The sequence below is a fragment of the Sinocyclocheilus rhinocerous genome, unplaced genomic scaffold (assembly GCF_001515625.1).
Source record: "Sinocyclocheilus rhinocerous isolate Xijiao unplaced genomic scaffold, SAMN03320098_v1.1 scaffold1630, whole genome shotgun sequence".
Lineage (NCBI taxonomy): Eukaryota > Metazoa > Chordata > Actinopteri > Cypriniformes > Cyprinidae > Sinocyclocheilus > Sinocyclocheilus rhinocerous.
This window is the reverse complement of record NW_015664013.1, coordinates 434,202-459,201: the sequence shown is the minus strand read 5'-3', so window position 1 is coordinate 459,201 and position 25,000 is coordinate 434,202. Positions and strand designations below refer to the sequence as shown.

The following is a 25,000-nucleotide window of genomic DNA, read 5'->3' as shown; positions in this document are numbered from 1 at the left end:
CTGTGTGTACATTATTAGTTAAGGTAGTTGAGCATCAGTTGAGAAAAATTTGAAATTTACTGATATGTATATATATATATATACAAACAAATTGATATTGAATCAATTCATGAAATCTGTCAGTACCCAGTCCTAGTGGTCGCTAAAGTGTTTTTAGCATGTTGCTACAGTATGTAGGTGATTTTGGTGGTTGCTATGGCATGGTCAGATGGCTGCCAGATGAAAATTGTAAGATTGTTTGCTTAGTAAAGTAACAACACACCTCTTCAACAAGCCACATGATCTGAAGAATCATTCATGTCAAACAGTGTGAGACTGCACACTAAAGTTTAATACTAAGGGTTTTGTTAAAATCATTAACTCTAACTACACAGTAGATCAACTAATGGAACACCGTTTAATAAATCAAATGCAGTTGTTTTGTATTATTAATTAATTATGATATTTTTATAATCAGACTGTCATTACATGCACTTTTTCCTGGATAGCGTTTGGTATAAATATAATTTCCAGAAGATTATGTTTAAAGACACATGAAAGGAGATTCAGCTGGAATTAACAGCGATGGATCTTATTCCATCTGAAAAGCCTCAGAAGAGCAAGAGAAAGCAAACGGATGAGCGCGGCGCTCCTCATAGATGTCGTATCTAAGCAACAGCCGCAGAAAAAGCCTTGATTCTTGTTGACGTCTCTCTGTCAGCAACTAAGTGTAGGCGATGTGGAGAGTCAAATTAACGGCCACTATCACTAACTCTGTCAGACCTTTGGAATGAGTTTTCTGTGCATTAGAGCTTCTTAAGAGATTTGAGCAATGTTTGCCACACATTCAGATTTGAAAAAAGTTAGCTCTGTTTAAGTTGCTTCCTAATGTTTCTGTGAGAAAGACTGAAAGAGACACGTCTCCCCCTTTTGGTCAATAATAGAAATGCAGCCTGCCCGTTGCAGCCAGGAGGCTGGTAAATTTATTTATTTATTTTTGACAGGGTCAAATGCCACTTCAACTTCTTTGTTGCTGTAGATGCATATAGACAGATAAACTGACACTTTTTGTAGAACTGAGGTCTCGCTTTATTCACCCAAAAAAGATTTTAACAGCTCTATATTTATACTAGTATATATATAGTTAGCCCTTTAGCCTTACCTGTTATAAAAGTGCACATGAACAGTGAAACTAGCACTGTGTACAACCTGACACGCATACCAAAACCAGGATGCAACATTGGTCCGACTTTATTTATTTATTTATTTATTTAAACAGCCACAAGGAACAGGAGTGCTGCAGTAGGAGTGGTATGAACAGTCTGAGTTTATGTAGTGTAGTATTTGTATAGGGAGTTTTGATATTCTCTTTGATATTCTCCCTGAACGGGTGACAACCACAGGTGGTTCCTGCACCTGTTCTGTCTGCGGCTGGTCGACATTAGGCTGGGGTTCTGGCAGAGGTTCACTGTTGGTGTTAAGTGGGACCTCTGTTGTTGGAGGCGGGGTGTACTGTTCATGTGTATGTAGGAGGTGGCGCCTGTTTCTGACATATGTGGCATCTCCGGCCTGGACCTGGTAGCTGTTTGGCTGTGGTGCTCTTCCTATTACCATTCCCAATCTGTCATATCCCCTGTCTGTCTGTATTCTCACTGTCTGCCCTGCTTGCAATGAGGCCAAGGGTCTGGCTGACCTGTCATAATGTGTCTTTCCTCTTTGTCTGGTCCGTGTTAGAGCTGCCTGAACCTGCGTTTCTACCGTTGGCACATACATGGCTTTGGCCATGGGAATAAGGGTCTTGGTGCGCCGAGAAAGCAGGTGCCGGGCTGGTGAAGGCAGCCCATCCCTTGGTATGTTGCGTAGATTGAGCAGCGCCGCATATACATCCGTTCCATCACGTGGGCATTTTTCTAGCAGGTGTTTGGCTGAGCGTACAGCCATCTCAGCTAGCCAATTTGATTGAGGGTAGTGTGGGCTGCTGATGACATGGCAGAAGCCCCATGTGCAGGCAAATTCTTGGAACTCCCTGCTTGTGAAATATGCTGCGTTGTCAGTCATTAGCTGCTGAGGAGCTCCATGGGTGGCAAAGTGGCGCTTTAGCCTGGTTATAACGGTCGCACTGGTCATGTTTGGGAGCTGGTCTATTGCAAATCAGTACGAGTCGACTCGTACTCTGCTCCTGTAAGGGCCCATGGCAAGTCTGGTATATCATGCAATTGAAGGGGCTCCTTTGTTTGGTGTGGTCTGAGGGCATTACAAGGAGCGCACCTGGAGATTTCATGTTCAATGTCCTGGTATATGCTGGGCCAAAACATGGTTTCTCTGGCCCTGCGCTTTGTTGCTTCTAGGCCCGGGTGCCCTTGATGCAGCTGTCTGATATAATAGTGTTGCAGTGAGTGGGGAATGATGAAACGCTGACCACAGAGCAGTAGGCCATTATCAACTGTGAGTTCATCCCTTATGGCATAGAATTGCCTGAGGTCATGTGGCAGCTTCTTTGATGAGTCAGGCCAGCCCACGGCAACGACCTCAGATAAGCACCTGCATAGATAGTCTGCCTGTGTCTCCTGTCTCAGTTCCTTAATTCTCCTTAAGTAGAGGGCTTCCACTGTCATGACATCATAGTCCTCAGTAGTTTCGGCCCAGTCAGTGGAGGGCAGGTGTGCACGTGAGAGCGCGTCTGCTAGGTATAGCTCTTTGCCTCTCTTGTAGACGACATTGAGGTTATAGCGCTGCAGCTTAAGCATCATCCTCTGAAGACGTGCAGAGGCTGAGTGTAGTGGTTTTTTAGAATAGTGATGAGGGGCTGATGATCCGTTTCGACGGTCACTGGACGGCCATATATATAGTCGTGGAATTTCTGACAAGCATAGGCAAGGACCAGCAGCTCCTTTTCTATCTGAGCGTAGCGTGACTCAGTCTCTGTAAGTGCTCTTGAGGCAAACACCACTGGTTTGTTGTTCTGGAGACAGACAGCACCCAGGCCGTGCTGAGAGGCATCTGCAGATAACACCACTGGTTGGTGCACGTCAAAGTACTGGAGTACAGGAGGACTTGTGAGGAGTTCTTTAAGTCTGGTGAACACTACCATGTGCTCCTGCCAGCTCCATTCCGCATCCTGAAGCAGGAGTTGACGCAGGGGTGCTGTAATTTCGCTATATGTGATTTTCGCATCCAGGGGGATGAATTTTGATAAATAGTTTGTCATGCCCAAGAACCTTTGAACACCATGCTTGTCTGCTGGGGTTGGCATAGAACAGACTGCATCTGTCTTCGTAGGGTCAGGCTTTATGCCCTGGTCAGTTAGAAGGTGACCCACATATGACACCTCAGACACCCGGAAACGGCACTTGTCAGGGTTGAGGTTAAGATTTATGGCCCGTATTCTGTCCATGACCTGCCGGAGGTGCAGATCATGCTCTTCTCTTGTGCTGCCCCAAACAAGGATGTCGTCAACAACAATTGCTCATGACTGTCCTTCAAAGAGCTGCTCCATACACCTTTGGAAGACTTCGCTTCCCATGGAAATTCCATAGGGCATTCGGAGGAAGGCATTTTGCCCGCCGGGGTCATGAAGGTGGTCAGCTTCGATGACTCCTCACTGAGTGGCACCTGCCAGAATCCACACTTCGCATCAAGGATGCTGAACACCTTGGCTTCTGGCATGTCAGCGATCACCTGTTTTACTGTTTTCATGGGATGATGTGGTCTGAGGAGGGCTTTGTTGAGGTGGACACCATCTTTTTTACATGCAGCCACCATAGAAGACACCCACTCAGTGGGCTCCTGAACTGGCTTAATGACTCCCAGTTTAGTCATTCTGTTGAGTTCTTTGATTATTTTGTCTTTTATTGCCAATGGCACTCGTCTGGGAGCACATATTGTAGGGTGCACAGAGGTGTCCGGGCGCATGTGATACACTACAGGCAGTTTGCCAATAGTGCTGCATTTAAAAAGATCTTTATATTCTGTGAGCTCAGGGGCCCCCTGCTGGAGAGCGTGCACATTCGGGCCAAGTTGCACAAAGCCTAGTTTGACACTGTCTCTGAGGCCCAATAGAGGTTTTGCATCACTGTCAACAACCTGGAACTGTAGTGTGCCGCATGTGAAGTTTACATTAGTAACACATAAAGTCCTTATGATCTGACCACCATAAGCCTCAAGGTTGACTACATGGCTGTGGTCGACATGAGCGGCCTGGGTCGATGTGCTGGAGAACGCCTCTGGACAGTACATTGCACCGAGCTCCAGTGTCAATCTTCACCTTAAGTTGCTTCCCTGTGTTGGAAATGGACAGGACGGTAAATATCTCTCCTCTATCAGCTGGCACCTCTACACTTTCACAGTAAAATAGGTCCGTTGGTTCATATGCAATCTGCGCATCAAGTTAACTTATTCTATGATTCTATGCGTCTGTCCTCCCCTGCGTATGGTGTGGGGTGCTCTGCTGGGCTGAGATGGACCTTGTCCTGGTCTGTTGTAGGTGCGTGTTTGGCTTGATCTGCACCATTTAGAGAAGTGGTTCCTTTTTCCACACGCGTTGCAGCGCTTGTTGAAGGCTGGACAGCTGCTGCGGTCAGATGAATGCTGGCCACCACAGTTTGAACATGTATAATATTGCACGGCACAAACTTCGCTTTCCTTCTTTGGTTCCTGCTTCTTTTTTATTTCTTTTTTTCCTTTTTCAGACTGCTCATGTAGCATGCATATTTCGATAGCTGAGTTTAAAGTTAGATTTTTTTCTTTCAGCAGCTGTGTGCGGATATTGTCATTGTGAATGCCACATACTAATCGATCTCTTATCAGTTCGTCGTGCAGCGTGCCAAATTCGCAATTTCTGGCTAGTGTTTTTAACGTTGCAACGTATGACTGGATTGTTTCATGTGGCTTCTGGTTCTTGTATTAAATACATGTCTGTCCATAATTACATTCTTTACAGGCAGGCATATTTCCTCAAACTTCTTTACCAGTACCTCAGAATCCTCCGGATCTTCCCCCTCCTCGAAAGTGAAAGTGTCATATTTATCTTGGGCATCGGGACCAGCGAGGTTCAGAAATGTGTATGCTTGCACTTTTTTTGTTGCTGCTGAAAGACCGGCGTTGCTGTAAATGCGCCACTCGCGCTTAAACTTCATCCAGTTGTCTGCAATATTCTCGTGAAAGACGAGGGGGTCAATCTTACGAAGTCCTTGTGCCATCGTCACTACAGGCATACTTCTGACACCATGTAGATGCGTATAGACAGATTAACTGACACTTTTTGTAGAACTGAGGTCTCGCTTTATTCACCCATACAATCACACTTCCTATTCCAGTGTTCCGCCCATAATCCCCCAGACCTCCTACATCATCTCTTGTAGCACAGGAAAGATAACAAGCAACCATCAATATAATCTACAGTTGCTGTCAGAGAATCATTTAGCAGTAAACTTGCTAATGTACTTATGAAAACTTACTTACTTAAAATATGAGGAATATAGATGAGATGGTGGCACTTCCTGTTCCTGTGTCCGCATGTTCCTCAAAACCTGTTTACACATTAAAAAATAACAGTGGTGTATAATTTCAGTAATAACTAATAGTGATATTATTAAAATAGTCAGCACATTTGCACTGAAAAAGATCTACCAATTCAAACTTGATGTTGTCGCTTGTTATGTTTTTCATGCTTTAGTTCACGTTTTGATTTCTTTCTTATTAATCAGTGGGTGAGGCCAGAAATCTGATTCCCATGGACCCCAATGGTCTGTCAGACCCGTATGTTAAGCTCAAACTCATCCCAGACCCCAAGAATGAGACCAAACAGAAGACCCGGACCATCCGCTCCTCGCTCAACCCCACCTGGAACGAGTCCTTCATCTTGTGAGTCCGTCAGCATTAAACACACACTCTGACGGCATTGTAGATTTGTTTTCTCTAATGCGTGTCTGTGTGCAGTAAGTTAAAGCCATCGGATAAGGAGCGCCGTCTGTCCGTGGAGGTGTGGGATTGGGACAGAACCACCCGTAATGACTTCATGGGCTCCATGTCCTTTGGTGTGTCTGAGCTGATCAAAGCTACTGTATGCGGCTGGTGAGTCAAATACGCTGACAGCACAAACACAACAATCTACCGTTATTCTTACATACTTTACACTGTAAAATAGTTTAAATAAGGTTGTATAATAAATGTTGTGGCTGTAAAACAGTCAGTGGCTGATATTACAGTATAAATCTATCATGCTATTTCTGTATTTTGAGTTATATTGGCAATTTCACACTACAGCTCCTATTCAAGCAATAAACCATAAGAGGACATGCTTTATAGTCATTTTAATATGGTAAAAGACACCAATGTTCAATAAATAGTTACAAATATTAATAATATATATTATAATAAAATATTAAACATAACTCCCATATGCAGGTGTGGTCATAAGTTTACATACACCTTGAAGAATTTGCATAATGTTAATTATTTAAAGAAAATAAGAGGGATCATAAAAATTTATTTTTTAATATATACTATCTATAAGCAGTAACTAGGAGTTTATTGATGGAAAACTCTTAATATTAGTTAATAGTGAAAAGGTGTTCCCTAATCTATATTGTTACCAAGATCTTTAAACAAAACTCAAAAATACACCCTCCTCTTAATGCATCATGTTGCCTTCTTCAGCATCAATGAATGTTTGCAATTTTCTCATACAGTCACTGTTGGAAAAGGTTCAAAGATGCAGAATAAGTTGTAAAACCAAAGAATGTGTAGGACCTGGAGGATTTTACTGTAAACACTGTTCAGTTTAACTGCTGGGGACAAACAAGTGGATGCAAGTGGATCCGCTCGCCTCACGTCTCTGTAACGGGGTGACGGGAGCGGATCCACTTGCAAGGCTTTATTCAGTGACATGGTCAATACAGGCAAGAATCAAAACACGAGTAAACCAGCAAGACAAGATTATGACTAGGAACTGAAAACTAGACAGGCTCCGTAGAGTAGCTATCGCTTGGAGAGAGATAAACGCATACAATACTCGGCGACTAGAGCAGGATGCAGGTGAGTGTTATATAGTGTGAGTTATTGGATGCAGGTGAGTGGGCAATCAGTGCAATGGAGCATGGGAGATGTAGTCCAGAGTGATGTGTGACAGTCTATGTGGAGTGAGTGTCAATATGGTGAGAGAGCGACCTCTCGTGTTCATTGGATGAAAGTCCATGGACCGGATTCGTGACAATTATGTGAAATAGCTTATTCCAGCGCAGTACCAAAATAAAATGGCATTTTTGTAATCCCTATTTTTATTTTTTTAATTATTAACTTTTTTCAAGGTGTGTGTAAACTTATGAGCACGACCACAATTCATTAGGTTAACTTTGGGTCATTTATGAACTCCAGACAATGTAACTAATGATTTGTGCATTAATACACAGTAGGCAGACTATTTTACAATAACTTTTAAGACCATACGATCAAATTTTATAGCCATAATAAATTGTTATAGTGTAATATATGTGTCAAAACATTAAACAGTAATAGTACACTAGATTTGTAACTGCTTAGTACTGTGAAATCTGGCATAGAAGAGTTTCTATACTGTTTGAATTGGAAAAATTAAGTCCTGATCTGATTTGCTCCAAATATCACCTTAATAGCACTGATGCCGATCATTAAAAAAGTCAATACACTCAGTGTCTAGTTTCAGCAGTGTATGTGCTGATTTAATGAGGGGTCCTCTGAGAGACCCTTCACATCAAAAGAAAGTTCACAGGAACCCAGAGACAGTAGCAGATTCACACACAACATAGCCATAGAGAGACAGAGACCTCAGCTTTATAATGTCATATTAACGAATCTCTGTTTCTAAAGCCATAAAACAACAGATGACAGTGCACAATGACAGTCATTCATTCAGGGGCTGCAGTCAAGCATTTTAATGCACTTTGCACTGGTTTGTGCCTTGCAGAGCTGTTTTTTACAGCCATGCTGTAAATGCAGGCATGTACTTTTTGAAAACAAAGAGGGCCATGGTAATATGCTACTATACCTGTACCATACGTTTTAGACTGTACCATGATAATACTATTTGAAGTTTTTAATTGTGTCTGATATTCTCTCATTTGACAGGTATAAGATGTTAAACCAGGAGGAGGGTGAGTACTACAACGTGCCCATCCCAGAGGAGAATGACATTAACCTGGAGCTGCGGCAGAAGTTTGAGGTGAGTGTGTGTGTTTATCTCCGCAGCTCTTCAAACACACTCATCCATGACTCATTGTCATGCCAGAGGAGCGTTGAAGAGTCCTGCACGGCTGTTCATTCTCAAGTCAAGTGATTAAATCGTGTTTTAATGTGTAGTGAATGTTCTACGAGTGGCCGCTAAAGCCAGATAACAGCAGCGGCCCAGCAGTGCTGAATCACAGGACGCACGAATACGGTTTAGACTAGATCGTGACTCTCAAAGACCAAAAAGCCACTGTCAGGGTCACCATAGCAACCGTTTCCATGGTGAGATCTCGTGGTTGGTGGGATGCTGAGGGATGCCAGGGACACGACGGGCGCCGAGGTCCCTTTGTCAAGTGTTTGCTTATTATGCAACAACTGTTTGGCTTTATACTGCTGTAACTGTTTGCTTTTGTGTCTGTCTTTCTGGAAACTCCTCAAACTGTTTTGTTTTTTCACCTCAAACAGTCTTTCAGTGCTTTCACCTCTCTCTTTCTCAATGGGATATCAAGGAAACCTGGCATATGAAGTCATCATGGTTTTGATAGTATTCATGAATCACGATTCTCAAATACAGCGCCCCCGAAAAGTATTCAGATACTTCAATCTGTTAAAAAATGTCTCTCAAAGTCTACTGTAAATATAATCACAATGCAAATTTTGACATAATGTGGTTGTCAGTGGATCATGTTGATAGTTAAAGGGTTAGTTCACCCAAAAATGAAAATTCTGTCATTAATTACTCACCCTCGTGTTGTTCGAAACCCGTAAGACCTTTGTTCATCTTCGGAACACAATTTAAGATTTTTTTTAGATGAAATATGAGGGCTCTCTGACCCTCCCATAGACAGCAAGGTAACTACCACGTTCAAGGTCCAGAAAAGTACCAAGATGATCCACAAAGTAGTCCGTGTGACATCAGTGGTTCAACTGTAAAGCTACGAAGCTACAAGAATACTTTTTTCCGCAAAGAAAACAAAAATAACGACTTTATTCCACATTTTCACCTCTACTGTGTCACTTTGGACGCGCGTTCACGACGCATGACGTACCATGATGCGAGCGTGTGGCGGCGCTGACCCAGATTACCTTGCTGTCTATGGGAGGGTCAGAGAGCCCTCAGATTTCATCAAAAATATCTTAAATTGTGTTCCGAAGATGAACGAAGGTCTTACGAGTTTCGAACAACACGAGGGTGAGTAATTAATGACAGAATTTTCATTTTTAGGTGAACTAACCCTTTAATATTGTGAACTACACTTGTGGTTACTCTGCATGAACTTGACGAGACTTAAATAAAAATATCCCAGAAAAATGAACTCAGTTCTCACAAAAACCCTAGAATTGTTTCTTAATATATTTAGTTAGTTATATTTAGTTATCTAATGTAGCACAATTCAGGTATTTTCAAAATCTGTTTTGACAAAAATATTGCACCAGTAGGCACTAGATACTATAAAACTATATGATAATCGGAAATGGCAATAGAATGTGTAAAACTGGCTTTTTGTTTCAAATACTGCTCTAGCAACAATGAGCAGAAATCATATCAAATATTACTGAATAATCTGTTAAAAATGCTTTCCGTATTCCATCTTCTGCTGTTTTCTTAATGCTTGTGTCAGTTGTCTGACACGGAGTAATTTGTCCGTGACTGTGTTGGTTTGACTGATCTTCTCTCCTTGTTCTGTGATGTTTGTTTCCTGCCTTTCTGCATCTACAGCTGAAGTCTGAAGAGAAAAGAAAAGACCTGCTGAGTCTTCACACTCCGTGTGTGTCCCTGTATGCAGATAGCAGACTAACATCCTAGTTTTTCCCCTCTTATAGGCCTATCAGTTCAATATCCACCTGCTGAAGGTAGCCTCCTCTCTCTGCCCTGCTCGCCTCTTGTCCGTCTCTATCTGTTCATCATAGAGTATTATAATTCACTGGCTCTGATTATTTGTGTGGCTCAGGCTGCTACAAAGAAATCAGATTTACTAACAAAGATGCAATCCAACTTCTTTCAGGTTTCTATTCCCTTTAACTTACACTATCCACACACACTTTCTTGCTTTCTTTCTTTATTGTTCAAATGAACATCCACTGACATCTGACCTCAGAAGTGACAGAAATAGTGCCATCTGAGCATGAAATAAGATTTTTTTATTATTATTATTATTACTATTTCAAAACTTTGAATAGTAATGATCAGCAAAATATTTTTGTCAATACATGATTTTTAAGCGATAATGTAACCTAGTATATGCCCATTATATGGTAACAGTGTTGAATGAGAAACACAAATTGGATGATATTCCAATGAAAAATTTATATTGTATTTTACAAGTTATTTTCTATTACATTAAACATAATAAGCCAATCAAATAGTAGTTAAATCTATGAAATCTGTCAAATAATCATGGGCTTCCTCCACACACAGACACACAAGCACATGTTTATTACAGTTATAAAGCCATAAGCACTGCAGTTGTTAGTAAATAGGCAGAACACAGAAGCTAAAGGACAGGCAATGATCTTTTGGCTGTTTGTGATCTGCTTCGGCCTTCTATAGATCATAGAAGGTTTCCTCACACTCTGACCCTCAGCATGCTTCATGTGCATCCTGAACGAATAACAAATAGATCACATCTTTTTGTCTGCCACCACAGAAAAATTCTGTTCTAGTCACTCACTGAAAAAGCGTATGAACACTTGTTGTTTCACTGCACTGTTGACAGTCTGAAGTGCACTAGTGTTTGGGTTGGCACTTACTTGAGATCTCCAATAGGGGGCAGCACATGATAACTCTTCTAGATGTGTCCGAATGTTTACTATTTCTCAAAGAGCAACATGTTAATGAAATGACAAATTTCAACCCTTAAATGTGTGCATGTGGAACAGATGCATAATAATGTATTACTGGGTCATTGTCTAGACAATATTTGTTATATATAGTCAAGAAGTGTATTATATGCACATATATTTTACAAAGTATTATTAGGTGTGTTTACCTTTTGTATACTTAGCTTAAAATGTATTACAATGTATATATTGTGTACATACATGTTATTAGACTGTAATTACAATTAATATAACATGTAATTACATCTGTAATTACATTATTTCACATATTATTTAAAATGTGCATCTTAATTTGTACCCCAATGTAAATAGTATCATATCTTATTAGATTAATATAATGGTAACATAGAGACACCGAAAACATGAAAACAATGTTGTGTGGGTGACCGAATGGTAACTCTTCTTATTTGATAAATCTTAACCCAGGATGTTTATACACTGTGTTTATTTAGAGTCCTACCCGTAAGATTAACCCTAACCTTAACTTTTTTAGCTGCAAATGCAAATCATGTGATGCTGTAGTTTTACAGAGCGGCATGTATGTTCACAAGAAATATATTACGTCTATAACACTTTATTTTAAGGACCAATTCTCACTATTAACTAGTTGCTTGTTAGCATGCATTTTACTAGCATATTGGCTGTTTATTAGTACTTATAAAGCACATATTCTGCATGACCATATTTTACGTTACTTAATCCTACCCCAAACCTAAACTTAACTACTTCACTAACTAATAGGAGTTTGAGGCAAAAGTCGTAGTTAATAGTTAGTAGTGAGATTTGGTCCCCAAACTAAAGTGTGACCATTATGTCTCACTCCATTTTAAAAATAAAGGCTCCAAAAGGGTTTTTGGAGCAATGCAATGTGGTGTTCCCCAAAGAACATTTCAGTGAACAGTTCTTCAAAGAACCATTTGAAGAGCATTTTAATAATTAGAAGAACGTTCTACCACTATAAAGAAATTTGTGTGCACCACTTTAATAATTCTGGAAAATCATTAACAGTGACAGGATGCCCTTAAATTAAATTAGCATATAAACGTTATAAACGTTGATAATTCTTTGGCATTTTTCCATTATGGTATCTCTACAGTCAGAGGACATGGTGTTCCTCTGACCTCAGACATTAGCGGGCCCTTCTGTGAAATAGGTGTCTTTTCCATTCCAAAAATCTGATATTTAATGTCAATTTCATTCGGATTTTAAACATTCTATGACATGTAATGTATTAGTAGTGTTAATATGTTTCTGTCACAAACACCAGCTGGAGTGCCCTTGATAACCACCAGAGGGCACTCCATCCCATACCTCTGTCACTCAGTGATAGACTGATAGATTTACTATATTTCCCATAATCCTTTGCCCGGATTCATCAGCACTCATTGTTTGCACCTGTGTCTAGTTAACCCTGTTTGCTCACCCTTTATAAGCCTGGTTCATTTTGTCATTTATTGCTAAGTCTTGCTAGTATCAACTGCGTTTCTAAGCCTTGTTTCCTGTTTCTTCCATGTCTTGGTTCCTGGTATTGTTACTCTGCCTGTTTTTTGGATTATGCCCTGTTTTTATTGTCTGGACTGATTACCTGTGTATATGATCTTCTGCCTGTTTCTGGAATTTGATTGTGGATTACCCCTTCATTAAATATACTGCGTTTGGATCGTCTATCTTTGTGTCACCGTGCAGTTCATGACAATTTCATTGTGCCAGAAAATTAAATGTTCAATCAAATGTTCAAATTAAATGTATTAAATATTAAAACACCTTCAGAATTGTAACAGGATTGACAGCATGTTTTTATAGATTATGTAGGCTTTGGGTGTATATTAGAAGGAAAAAATATTATTTTTGCAAATGTCAACTTGTCAATCATGGTAACAGGGCTGATATTTGTTAATCATTTTTTTAATGATAGAACATTGTTATTATTATTACTTTATAATTATTATCAATATGGGTATATCTGTCAAAAATTGTTACTCAAATTTTACTTTGAAAAAATATAAGAATACCTATAATAACAGAAAAAGTGTCAGTGTGGTTTCATATATCACAACTGACCACAGTGGAAAGCTATAGTTAGCAGATAGGGGGGAAGAAATAGAGAATGCATTAGTGCCCTAAATGCTAAATGTCAGTGGGTTTTTACACCTAAATAACAGGATAGAGTAGACTGTTATAGTAGAAAGCAAGTGAGAGTGCAGTATACAGCGAGAGTGTGTGAAAGATGTTGGAGGTGTGATTGCGGGGTTTGAGGGAGTGTGATAGCCCCTCAATATCACTGTCGACTGGTGAACCATGAATAGTCTCACTGAGCTCCACTGGATACGGACGCCACATACAGAACAACATCACTCCAGTAAAAGGGTCCATGCTGTTAATAGTGATATACAGGACTTCATGATGGCAGTTAACAGACCTTCTCAAACATCTGACAGTCTGTACAAGAGACTTGTCATTTCTTTTGCCAGATGAAAAGGCTATAAGAAAGTGTATACATTCATTCTGAGGTACTGTTTGTATACGTGCAGGACACAATGCAAGTACCTTGTGACGTTTGACATCAGATCTTCATTAGATAGACAGAATTTGGAAGATGCCCTTCATGTCAACCGTGAGTCAGGTTTATTTAGCACGCTGCACTCTACAGGGGTGTTCACACTGACAGCGATTTGGAGTGAAGATCTCCACAGCGTCTTTCAGTCTCTCTCCAGCGGCTGTGGATGTCTCTCGAGCCCAGCACACATTTTTCTGCATGTCCTGTCATTTTCACACAGGCCTGACCATGTTACAGCACGTTTCTAAGAAGTGCCATGTTGTGTAGTTGAGCACGCAACAGAAATTTAAGTAGCAGACATGCATTCGAGTGTTGTGGAAGCTCACGTGTGTATTTTGGCATGTATTGGTTATTGATCACTCTCCATCACTCTTGTAGAAAGCCAAGTTCGGTCCTGGGAAGAAAGTCATCACTCCCACTGATCACCGACGCTTCAGTTTACCATCCGGAAACATGAACAGAGTTCAACTCAGTGACTTCCATTTCCTGGCTCTTCTGGGCAAAGGCAGTTTTGGGAAGGTCAGTCACACATACTTATTGCTCCTGACATCCCTCAAAAAATGCTTGAATGTCTTTCAAAGATAAACCTCACTAAAATCCAGCTACTAGTTCTTCCTCAGAACGACTTTGTCTCTCAGTGGAGTGATTAAAACAACCAGTTGTGTTGAGCCCTGGCTCCCAAAAATTGCATAAATCCAGCTGATTGGAGCTTGTCAGTTTTGGCTTATCTGTGTACAGTCACATTAGTGAAATTTCATGGTCAAAAAAGGTCAGTTGTCTAGTCAGTAGCATAGCAATGTATAAAGCACAGCTTGCACAAGTCACTTTCAAACCAAGCAGCTTTCTATGGTCACTAATTCGAGTGACCAATTTATAAATAAGAGAATTTTTTCGCCCTAGCATGAAACTCAAGATGGCACTGATTTCTATTTGAATCACTCAAATTTCACCTGTGAAATTACGCCAAGCAACAGTAAATGTGACCGCACCTTAAGAAGGCATATGCCAAATGACTTACTAACCCATCTCTAAGGCTATGTTCACACTGCAAGCATTAGTGCTCAATTCCGATTTATTGCTCAGATCTGATTTTTTTTGTGTGGCTGTTCACATTGTCAGTTTTAAATGTGGCCAATATCAGATTCCAGTTTGATCAAATGACAGACCTGAACAAAAGAACGATAACAAGACATCATGAAGCGTGCCGTCATACAGAAGTAAACACGGTGGCCACTGAAGTAAGCGCTGATGCATTCAGTTATATGCTGATGTGCCACGAAAGCCAGCAAATTCATGAGCAGGCGATAAGGAGGATGAAGATGAGGAGAAAGAGAGCAAAGTTTTTAAATATTTACGGTACAAGTTTATCTTGTATCGAGCTGTAATACTGTAATACACCATAAAACAACACCTCTTGTCTCTCCACTGACTACCTTTGCAAATATCTGTCATATTCACCAAGTGATCAAAGAAATACCAGTATGTAAAATCTCATATCAGCGTGGAATAATGACGAATGTCAATCTAGAGTCACGTAAAAGTCACATGAATTTTGATATGACCGTTCAGACTGCATTGCAAAACATCTGACCTGAATCAGATTTAGGACCACATATGTAAGTGTCCCAATTCAGAAACGAAAAGATCTTAGTCGCATATGAGCAAAAAAATCAGATTTGGGCCACATTTTCCTGCAGTGTGAACATAGCCTAAGAGTTTCCATCTAGTGTGTGTTTGCTTTCAACATAGGTGATGTTGGCAGAGATGAAGTCCACTGAGGAGCTGTATGCCATTAAAATCCTGAAGAAGGATGTGGTGATCCAGGATGATGATGTGGAGTGCACTATGGTGGAGAAGCGAGTGCTGGCCCAGAGAGAGAAGCCACCTTTCCTCACCCAGCTGCACTCCTGCTTCCAGACTGTGGTGAGAAATGCATCTCTTTATACTGTAGCTACTGTGTTTTTTCCGTTTGGGGTGTTTCTATTGCAATACCAGTAGGCAGTAGACACATACAATATGAAGTAATTTTCTCACCCTCAGTCCAAACCATGACCCTCCTCTTCAAATCCTTATCAAATCTTTATGCTTATCTGTCAAATCCTTACCTTTTTCATGCAGTTACAGTTCAGTGACCACATATGTCAAGATCCAAAAAGAGAACTCCATAAAAAACATAAGTAGTATTCTGAAGCCATACAATAGCTACCCAGGTTCATTGGAAATACGGGCCTCTACTTACATTTCTGCAAAACTCAAAAAACATACCTATGGTAACGTGAGTTTTGGGGTTTTTGTTCATTGTTTTCATGTCTCTTATTTTGAAATTTGTCATAGACTTGTTTTCATGTGCTTCCCTGTATCCTCTTGTGCTACCTGTTTATGTGTCATGTTTTCATTGGTTTAGTCTAGTCATGTGGTTTCTAGTTCTGTTTTGTCATTGGTTGGTTTTGTTATCATGGGACACTCATTGTTTGGTATATATATAACCCTCATGTTGCCATTGTCTCTTGTCAAGCTTTGTTTATGTAACAAAGTTAATGGAATGTAAAGTTTTTGGTAAGTCTTGTCCATGCTCCATGCCATGTTTGTTTAGTTCATGTTTGTTTCATTAAACTGCACTTGGGTTCTTCAACTGGCCTTCAGTGGACTATATGTTACAGAAAAGCTTGACCTAACATGAACCCAGCAGTTTTTCTCTTGCGCCTTCGACAAGGCAAGTGGGCCATTGAAGATTATGTTGAGAAATTTTGTGAACTTTCTCACCGGGTGGACTTTAATGACGTGGCGTTAAAAGATATTTTGAGGGTGGGTCTTAATGAGCCCATTTGCTCCCAGCTTCCTGGGGGAAAAGTCCACTGGTCCCTTGCCGAATATATAGACTATGCCTTACTGCTGAGTGGATCACCATCCACAAGTCCCACAGCACCTACCAAGCCAGAGCCTGCTCACATCATGCCTTCCAAGCCAGAGCCTGCTCAATTCATGCCTGCCAAGAAAGAGCCTCTTTACAATATGGCTGCCACTCAAGAGCTTCTTCACAACATGGCCGCCAAGCCAGAGTCTCATCACAACATGGCCATCACTCAAGAGTCTCTTCACGTCATGGCCGCCACGCCTGAGTCTTCAGCCAAAATGGCTGCCACGACAGTGCCTCGCCATGCCACGGCCGCCACGCCACAGCCTCCTCGCGTCACCACCACTTTGCCAGAGCCTCTCCACACTCTGCCCGTGTTGGCGGTTGCCATCTTGAGTGTTAGGGCTCAACATTGCGCTCCAGAGGCCTCTCCTGTCCATGAATCCGCTCCAGAGCCTGCTCAAGTTCAGGAATCCGCTCCAGAGCCCGCTCAGGTCCACAAATCCACTCCAGAGCCTACTCAAGCCCTAGAGCTCAGTCCTGTGTTGGCACCAGCCTGTGAGTTTCCTGCCTGTCCTGTTTTGACCACAGTGGTCACATGTGAACCCTCTGCCAGTCCTGCCATGGCTAAAGAGGCCGACTCTGAACTCGCAGTTTGCCCTGTCACGTCCGAGGAGGCCTTCCCTGAATTCTCTGCTTGTCCTGCCATGGCCAAGGAGGCTGTCCCTTAACTCTCTGCCTGTCATGCTACAGCCATTGAGGCTGTTCAAGGATTTTCTGCCTGTAATGCTTCTCACAAACTTTCTGCCTGATGGCCATTGAGGCCATTCAAGTATATTCTGCCGGTCATGTTGCGGCTAGGGAGGCTGCTCACGAACTCTCTGCCTGTTCTGTCACAGCCAAGTGGTCTGTCAGTGTCTCTGCTCCGCCATGGCCTCCTGACCTGTGGTGGTTTTCTGCTCCGACGCTTCACCTAGGTCACCTGTTCTGCTCTGCTCGCCTGCTCCACCCTGATCTCTTCTCGGTCCCTCCTGCTCTGCCCTGGTGGTCTTCCGCTCCACTGTGGGGGTCTTCTGTTCTGCAAGCTCCACCCTGGCTCCCTGCTTCGCCGGCTCTGCCTCATTCCCTAGGTCATCCATAGTTCCACAATCTGCCATTGCTCCACAGTCCAGGCCTGCCATTGCCCTCTGTTCCACGGCCCAGGCCTGCCACTGCTCCATGCTTCAAGCTTGCCACTGCTTCATGGCCCAGGCCCTCCACTGTTTCACGATCCTGGTTCTGTTCCCCTTCATGGGCCTGGCCCTCCATCCCTCCCCCTGTTCCCCCTTTGCTCCACCACCCTCCTGGACTTTTTTTTTTCCTCCTGGAGTTTTGATTGTTTTTGGGGTGGGTGTTTCACTAGGGCGTCAAGTGCCGCCCTTAGAGGGGGGAATATGTAACATTGTTTTTGGTCTTGTCTTGCATGCTCCATGCTCCTTGTCATGTTTATGTTTGTTTAGTTCATGTTTGTTTCATTAAATTGCACTTGGGTTCATCAGTGGACTATGTTGCACCTATACATATGAATCACTGCAGATTCCAGTTGAAATCAACACTAGAGGCAGTAAAACTCCAACAACTTTTATTCCTTTTCACACAAAGTATGATTTACAGGGCCAGAGTTTCGTTTAAGAAAGCCTAATTTTCGCACAATTCCCTGCACTATATTGTGTTCTTATTTCAAAACAGTTTTAACATGCTGCGAGATTTGAAAACTGACACTTTTGATCGTAAGCATCACATATACAGCTTCATGGGTTTTCTAACTTAGTAGGTTATTTTTAGGACTGGACTTTATTTTAAGGTCCAGTTCTTGCTATTAATTAACTATTAACTATGACTTTTGTCTCAATAAACTCCTAATTACTGCCTTGTAAGGTAGTTTTAAAGTTTAGGTATTGGGTAGGATTAGGGATATAGAATATGGTCATGCAGAATATGTGTTTTATAAGTACTAATAAATAGCCAATATACTAGTAATATGCATGCTAACAATCATCTAGTTAATAGTGAGAATTGGTCCCTATACTAAAGTGTTACCTTATTTTCCAACATAATAGAGCATTTTAGCAACACTCCCGCACATTTGAATCCACAATACTTACCTGAACCAGCGTAATAAATATGCAGCAATATGTGCCTGTACGAATGTAATAAAAACGTGACCACAGAAACTGCCGTAAAACGTGCAATAAAGTACGTAATATCAGTGTTGCAGAAATGTTGCCTCAAGCACACGTTTTTCAACGAGCCTGGGTTGTAGAATAGCTATTTGACAACAGATATGGTGCCTGTTGAGCTGGATGCCAATCACATCAAGTGTCATTATTTTCATGTCAAATGTCATTGTTTTCATGACTTTTGACCAAACATCATTGACTTGGTGATCTAATGGTGCCCTATTTGATTTCAGAGCTATTTGCAGTAAATTATTGTAATTTCAGTCTGTTCCCCACACAGAGTAATCATATGGCTTCAGAAGACTTTGAATATAGCACACGTCATATCGACCATTTCTATGATTCTTTGGAGTTTAACTGTCATTTTCATTGTGGAAAAGAGCTGCATGAAGAATAAATGCTCATTCTGTGTTTCATGGAAAAATGTATGTAAACAGCTGATGTAGGTAAATAGTGACTGTGTTTGGGGGTTTTGTAAGCGTCAGATACGGGAAGCTCCTCCAAGAGTCACAGCAGGCCGCTCTCAGTATGGGCATCCTGCTGATGAATAATGCAACAGATCCCAGCATGCCCTTACTAAATATTCATGAGTTGCACGCAGACAGCAAACCAGCCATCATGTCCACTCGCATTTCACTACAAACACCATAACTCCCCCTGGGTTGGTGGTTTTGGTGCTGTAGTGGAGTCCTCACCAGACTTCTTAAATAGCACAGCAAGCATGACTTCCTTATTCAACCAGCCAGGCCATCACCAAACCAGCATGGTAGTAGAAAACAGAGAATTATGGGTAACCTATGATGTCATAAGGATTCAAAGATAGGGCTCAACAATAAAGTTTTTTTTTCTGCAGTAATTCTAATTTTTTATTTTCCCACCACAAAAGAATGTTTTTTAAAATATTTTAATTAAAATAAAATAAAAATCAGTTTGAAAGATTGTTGGAAATATTATATTTTTTATTATAAAGTTTTTTTTTTACATTTTTAGAAGAAAATATGCAATGAAATATACACCATTACTAAATATATCTTCAATAATAATTAAAATAAATATTGTCCTTTACAAATTTAACATTTGCAACAAGCTAGAATTTGTGTAGCTGTAATGTATAAATGAATTTTTATGGCAAATGATGGCATACAATGCAGAACATTTCCGACAGGTTTGTAGTTTTCAACACATTCTTACTGATTCCTCCAAAACGATCAAAATCTCATCTGTGTTAGAAAGTTAGACAATATCTTGATGACAAATAAGAATAGAATTCGCACTAAAGTTGTAGAATAAGAAATGATTCAGTCGTGCCATTAGGATTGAAGTATTAGTCAATATGCAATATGTGTTTGGTTGTGAAAGTAATTGGCTTTCTAATCCGGGAAAGAAAAAAAGGGTAGGTGACAGCAGATCTTCCTGACACCTGGTGTGGACACCAGTGTGTCTGTCATACAGTATATCAATATGTCAATGGCATCCTGTCTGATCTGAGGTGAGTACATGGATTGATTCAGTGCTGAATACAGGGGCCTGCTTGTTTTTTTTTTTCTGCAGCTGCACTATTTATCTCATTTATCTTTTGTCGCACACATTATTTGACCTTTCTACTTTAACAAAACACGCACACACACACATCCAGTTAAAATTTCTCTCCAAAACCAACACATTCCATCTTAAAATGCTGCCAAATGTACTGTAATCCTTTATGAAGATTTTTCATAAATTCTTTGAGTCTGAATAAAATTAAAAGCAGTTCAAATACTACCATGTTTAATAAATAGCTTAAATATTTATCATTTTAAATTACATTTTTTTACATTACAGTAATAAGAATGAGATGTTTTTGAATTACTGTACGCTAATGAGAATTTGTGCAGAAATGTGCTTAAACAATGCAAAAACACATACAGTATAAAAATGGCACAGACAAAAAGCTCTGAACAGTTGCTCCATCAACACCCAGTCTTCACTCATGAATAAAACTGCAAACAAGGAAACATATGAGGGCCTGTGTTCATGAAGAGCTGCTCCTGAAATAGAATTGTTCATGTTGTTATTCTAATACTGTACATGTCTGTGTGAGCAGAGTATGTCACACCACACCATTTTTTTCACCTTGTCAGCAGAGGCTAGAAAATTTCTGCTGAAACAATCAACGCTTGAACAAAGGCACATTTATTTCCTTTGCTTCTTGTAAGGGCTGGGATACCAATCTGAGAAATGCAAAAAAAAATTGAATGTGTGATGCCGACTAATCTACACTGTGGTGTGTTGACAGATTCTATGCAGCAGAGATTGCTGTCGGACTCTTCTTTCTTCATAGGAAGGGAATTATTTACAGGTGAGTGGATTACAGTATCTTTACTTCAGTCCTTAAGTATTGCTCTACACAGAATTGAGGAGCACAGTAGATCTTATAGATGCAGTCACATGCTGTCAACGTGTCACCATCAGTGGAAAATACACTTAACTGGAGCAGATGTGACTCTCCACATGATCAAATTAGATTAGCTGAGAACGGAGCCAATAACAGCTGAGATGGTGTCAAGACAAACTTGTTAAAATTTCATTTTCGTTATTACTGTTACAGCAGTTCAGAGAAAGACCCTCAGTTTATTTGCCATATAATTGCAGTAAATTCAGAACAAACACGTAGCCTACTGTATAGCTTTTACTGAGGATCTAAATACACCATGAAATCACAGTTGGAGTTTTTTGTAACTTTTAGACCGTGTGTCCACCAAAGCGTTTTTTTTCCCGAGGCTTGCATTTTTTTTTCACGCCAGCAGCGTGACGCGGCGCTGAGCGTCTTTTTCACGTTGAGCTCTCTGGCGTTTGTTGAAGAATATTCAACTTTGGGTAAAGTGCAGCGCTCATCCCTGTCACTTTTTAGTCAACCGTCCAATCACAGTAGAGGAGGGGTAGGACAAATTCCACACCGACCAACCGCCACATCCTGCTTGAACAGCAGCAACAGATGACAACAAGACCCAGATAGCACACGTACGTCTGCAAGATGTCTGTTAAAGGTCTCTTGATCTGGAAAGCATCTGCTGTCTACAAACGTCTGACAGACGTCTTTCAGATGTCAGTTTTACATACATTCTAAATCATAAACATCTTAAAGACATCTAATAGACGTCTATTTGATCTATCTAAAAGGAAACGTCCTATAGACGTATTGCAGATGAGCAAACTCTCTAAAAAATATGTCTTGCAGATGTAAATGCAGACGTCAAATAGACGTCTCCGAAATGTACGTGTGTTATCAGGGGAAGCACAACAACGGAACAAAATAATTTAAAACAAGGGCCAGAAGCAAGTACTTTATATTGTGTCAACATTTTTATATTCAGAAATAAACTTGCGAAATCAGATACTAGTCACACTTCCGCGGATATTCCGTATCATAGCAGCCAAAACTGGAAAAAAAAAAACTCAGCTGCGCCACAGAACTGTTTTTAAGTGCTTACGGCTAAACGTTTTTAGCAGAAAACCTGGCATTTTCAGCCGGCTAAAAACAGTTTGGTGGACACACAGCTTTAGTCCATGTCTGTCGGTGTACTCCTAAAATTTGGAAAATGGACTATAAATATTGATGACTTGCAATCAAAGCAAATATTCTCTTCGATAATGCTTGCAATAAGCAATATAATGAACCATAATGATGTAATGTACTGTAATAGCTATGATGGAAGTCTATAGGCAAAGCCGTTTGGAGGGTTAAAAGCAGAAATATGTTTTTTATATATTTGCTTATATTTTTGTTTTGTTCTATTAACTGGTTATGCATTACAATTCCTGCACGTAAACAGCGCTTGCCACTTCCCTTTCTGACATCTGTGTGTATATTGAACGAACATTGCTGGGTTTACTAGCTTCATCATAATAGGAGATTTTCAGAAGTAGTGGATATGCATTAAAAACACAGTTTTTTGTGTGTGTGTTTTTATAAATTTAGGCACAAGATGAGGATTTTCTGTCAACTTCTGTCAAACAGCATGTCACCGATGCTGTACGTAGAGCTTTAGTTTTCTTAAACACAGAGTATACCTTCAGCTGCATCATTAATATCCCTCAGAAATAATCCTGAGCCTTACTCTGCGAAGTGTAGGCTCCCAGTTAGTTGCAATAGCTAACATCCAGTCTAGAGAAATGCTAATTAAATACCATTGAAAAATTAATGACTTCAAGAAGTGTGGAAAATACATTTGTGTGAAAACAGAAAAACTCAGTTGTCATTGAAAATGCATGTAAATGTTATTAAATAACATTAGCTCTTACATGAATTCTTCAGTAAAATATTGTGTATGGAGCTTTAGCTGTTTTAAACTGTCAGCTGTTGTTTGCATTAGCTAACATATTCGTATTCTAGATGAAAATGATAGACATCAGATGTGTGCAGCAGTGTAGTTGAAAACACATATTATTTGAAGTAAACAACATAACTCAGGGTTTAGCAGGTCCGAAAAACCCATGAAATGCAGTATACATATTCCTGTCCAGAGAATGAGACTCTTTGAGGAAAAGCTGGCTGTAAGAAAGACTGTTTATATGCAGCGCTGTCTGCATTCAGCTCCTCACTCGCCGTTCCCATCCCTGCTGGGTTGCAGCGTTCAGCTCGCATTAATCATGCTCTTTGATGATGAAGGCTGAGCATGGCTGACCTGACCTCGCTTATACTGCCCACTCGCATGCTCAGCTAAAGACCACACTATTAACTGTGAACTGTTTGTAATGAGGGAAGGCAGATGCAGAGCGTTTACCATGAACATCAGTTATCTGAGGTGCATTTCATACACCTGGTTTGTGTATTTTGTCCTCAGAGATTTGAAGTTGGATAACGTGATGTTGGACTCCGAGGGCCACATCAAGATTGCAGACTTCGGCATGTGTAAGGAAAACATGTTTGAGGGCATGGCAACACGCACCTTCTGTGGAACGCCAGATTACATCGCCCCGGAGGTGAGAGACGACTGAGAAAACAAAACAAAACATTTATTTACCCATAATGCCACCCCAAACCTGTATGACTTTATTTCTTCTGTGGAACACAAAAGGAGATTTATCTTGGCCATCCATCAATACAATGAAAGTCAATGAGGAGTGAGTAGCGTTGGGTATCGTTTGAATTTTATCGATTCCGATTCTGCTTATCGATTCCGATTCTTTGCGATTCCCAGTTTCGATTCCAATGTGATTAAATAATGATATCAAACATTTATCCTGTGTCTCTTTTTTGCAAACCATTTATTGGAGCTGAATACCATGAACAAAAATCAACAGGCTACATAAAAACTCTTTAAGGCCTGTTTGTGTGCAAAATAGAACTGCATGATTCTGGATAAACTGAGTTTTTATTTTTTTATTTTTTCGGAATCTGAAACAGATTAACGTGTATCTGGCAACTTTTTATTATGTTTATCGTGGCAGTTCAGACATGAAATGTCCAGTGAGTGGCGCGTAAAGGTTAATGTATCACCTACAGTAATCCCTACCCTAAACCTTACCGATAGTGTTAATAAAACCAAGCTGTCACAGTCTTCAGCTGGTGTGCACTAGATGGCCACCAGAGGACAATGTGTCTTTTGTGTGAGCACATGACTTGTTGTGTGTTTGTTTGTGCCATGTGCTCTCCTGTCTATTGTCCGACCCCGCCCATCTTGTTACCTCATTATTGTTTCAGTGGTTCCACCTGTTGTTTCCCTCATTACCTGCCCTACTTAGTCTCCCAGTGTTTGCTGTCTTGTGCTAGTTCGTTACTATTCGTATGTACGTGTGTTGGATGTACCTGTGCTCCTGTGCTGTGCTGTCCTGTCCTGTCCTACCTGTTTTCCCCCTTCGGGGTAGTTTTTGTTGTTGTTTTGTTTTATTAATAAAGAGCCCATACTTTCTGCATTTGAGTCCTTTCCTTATCTCTCCACCCGCACCGTGACACAAGCATGACTTAAACATGCATTTGCTGAAGTAACCATGCCGTTTTAGCGTGCTTCTAAAAATGTTTAAAGGGGTCATATGATGCTGCTAAAAAGAACAGTATTTTGTGTATTTGGTGTAATGAAATGTGTTTATGCGGTTTAAAGTAAAAAAAACACATTATTTTCCACATACTGTACATTATTGTTTCTCCTCTATGCCCCGCCTTTTTGAAACGCGTCGATTTTTACAAAGCTCATCGGTCTGAAAAAGCAAGGTGTGCTGTGATTGGCCAGCAACGGTCCTCCATAAAATGTGCTGCACACATCTGGATATTTGGGTTAAACTGTTCTGGAACAGTGTTGTAAATACAACTTAACCACTGATTTGTAGTCGTGTCCTCTTTTGGAAGACCAAACAAAGTAGTTTCGCTTT

General features: G+C 40.6%; 1 protein-coding gene across 1 annotated transcript in view; it reads left to right on the top strand.

Annotated features, from left to right (window-relative positions):
* The window catches only part of LOC107729205 (protein kinase C alpha type-like), a 171,198-nt gene that overhangs the window by 133,861 nt on the left and 12,337 nt on the right, over nucleotides 1-25,000 (top strand). Inside the window, exons 5-14 of the mRNA XM_016539635.1 lie at nucleotides 5,685-5,841; nucleotides 5,917-6,051; nucleotides 8,083-8,176; nucleotides 10,006-10,035; nucleotides 13,958-14,098; nucleotides 15,329-15,502; nucleotides 16,544-17,155; nucleotides 17,564-17,694; nucleotides 20,928-20,990; nucleotides 23,476-23,614. Coding sequence (XP_016395121.1) covers nucleotides 5,685-5,841; nucleotides 5,917-6,051; nucleotides 8,083-8,176; nucleotides 10,006-10,035; nucleotides 13,958-14,098; nucleotides 15,329-15,502; nucleotides 16,544-17,155; nucleotides 17,564-17,694; nucleotides 20,928-20,990; nucleotides 23,476-23,614 — 1,676 coding nt within the window. The remainder of the gene's footprint in view (nucleotides 1-5,684; nucleotides 5,842-5,916; nucleotides 6,052-8,082; nucleotides 8,177-10,005; nucleotides 10,036-13,957; nucleotides 14,099-15,328; nucleotides 15,503-16,543; nucleotides 17,156-17,563; nucleotides 17,695-20,927; nucleotides 20,991-23,475; nucleotides 23,615-25,000) is intronic.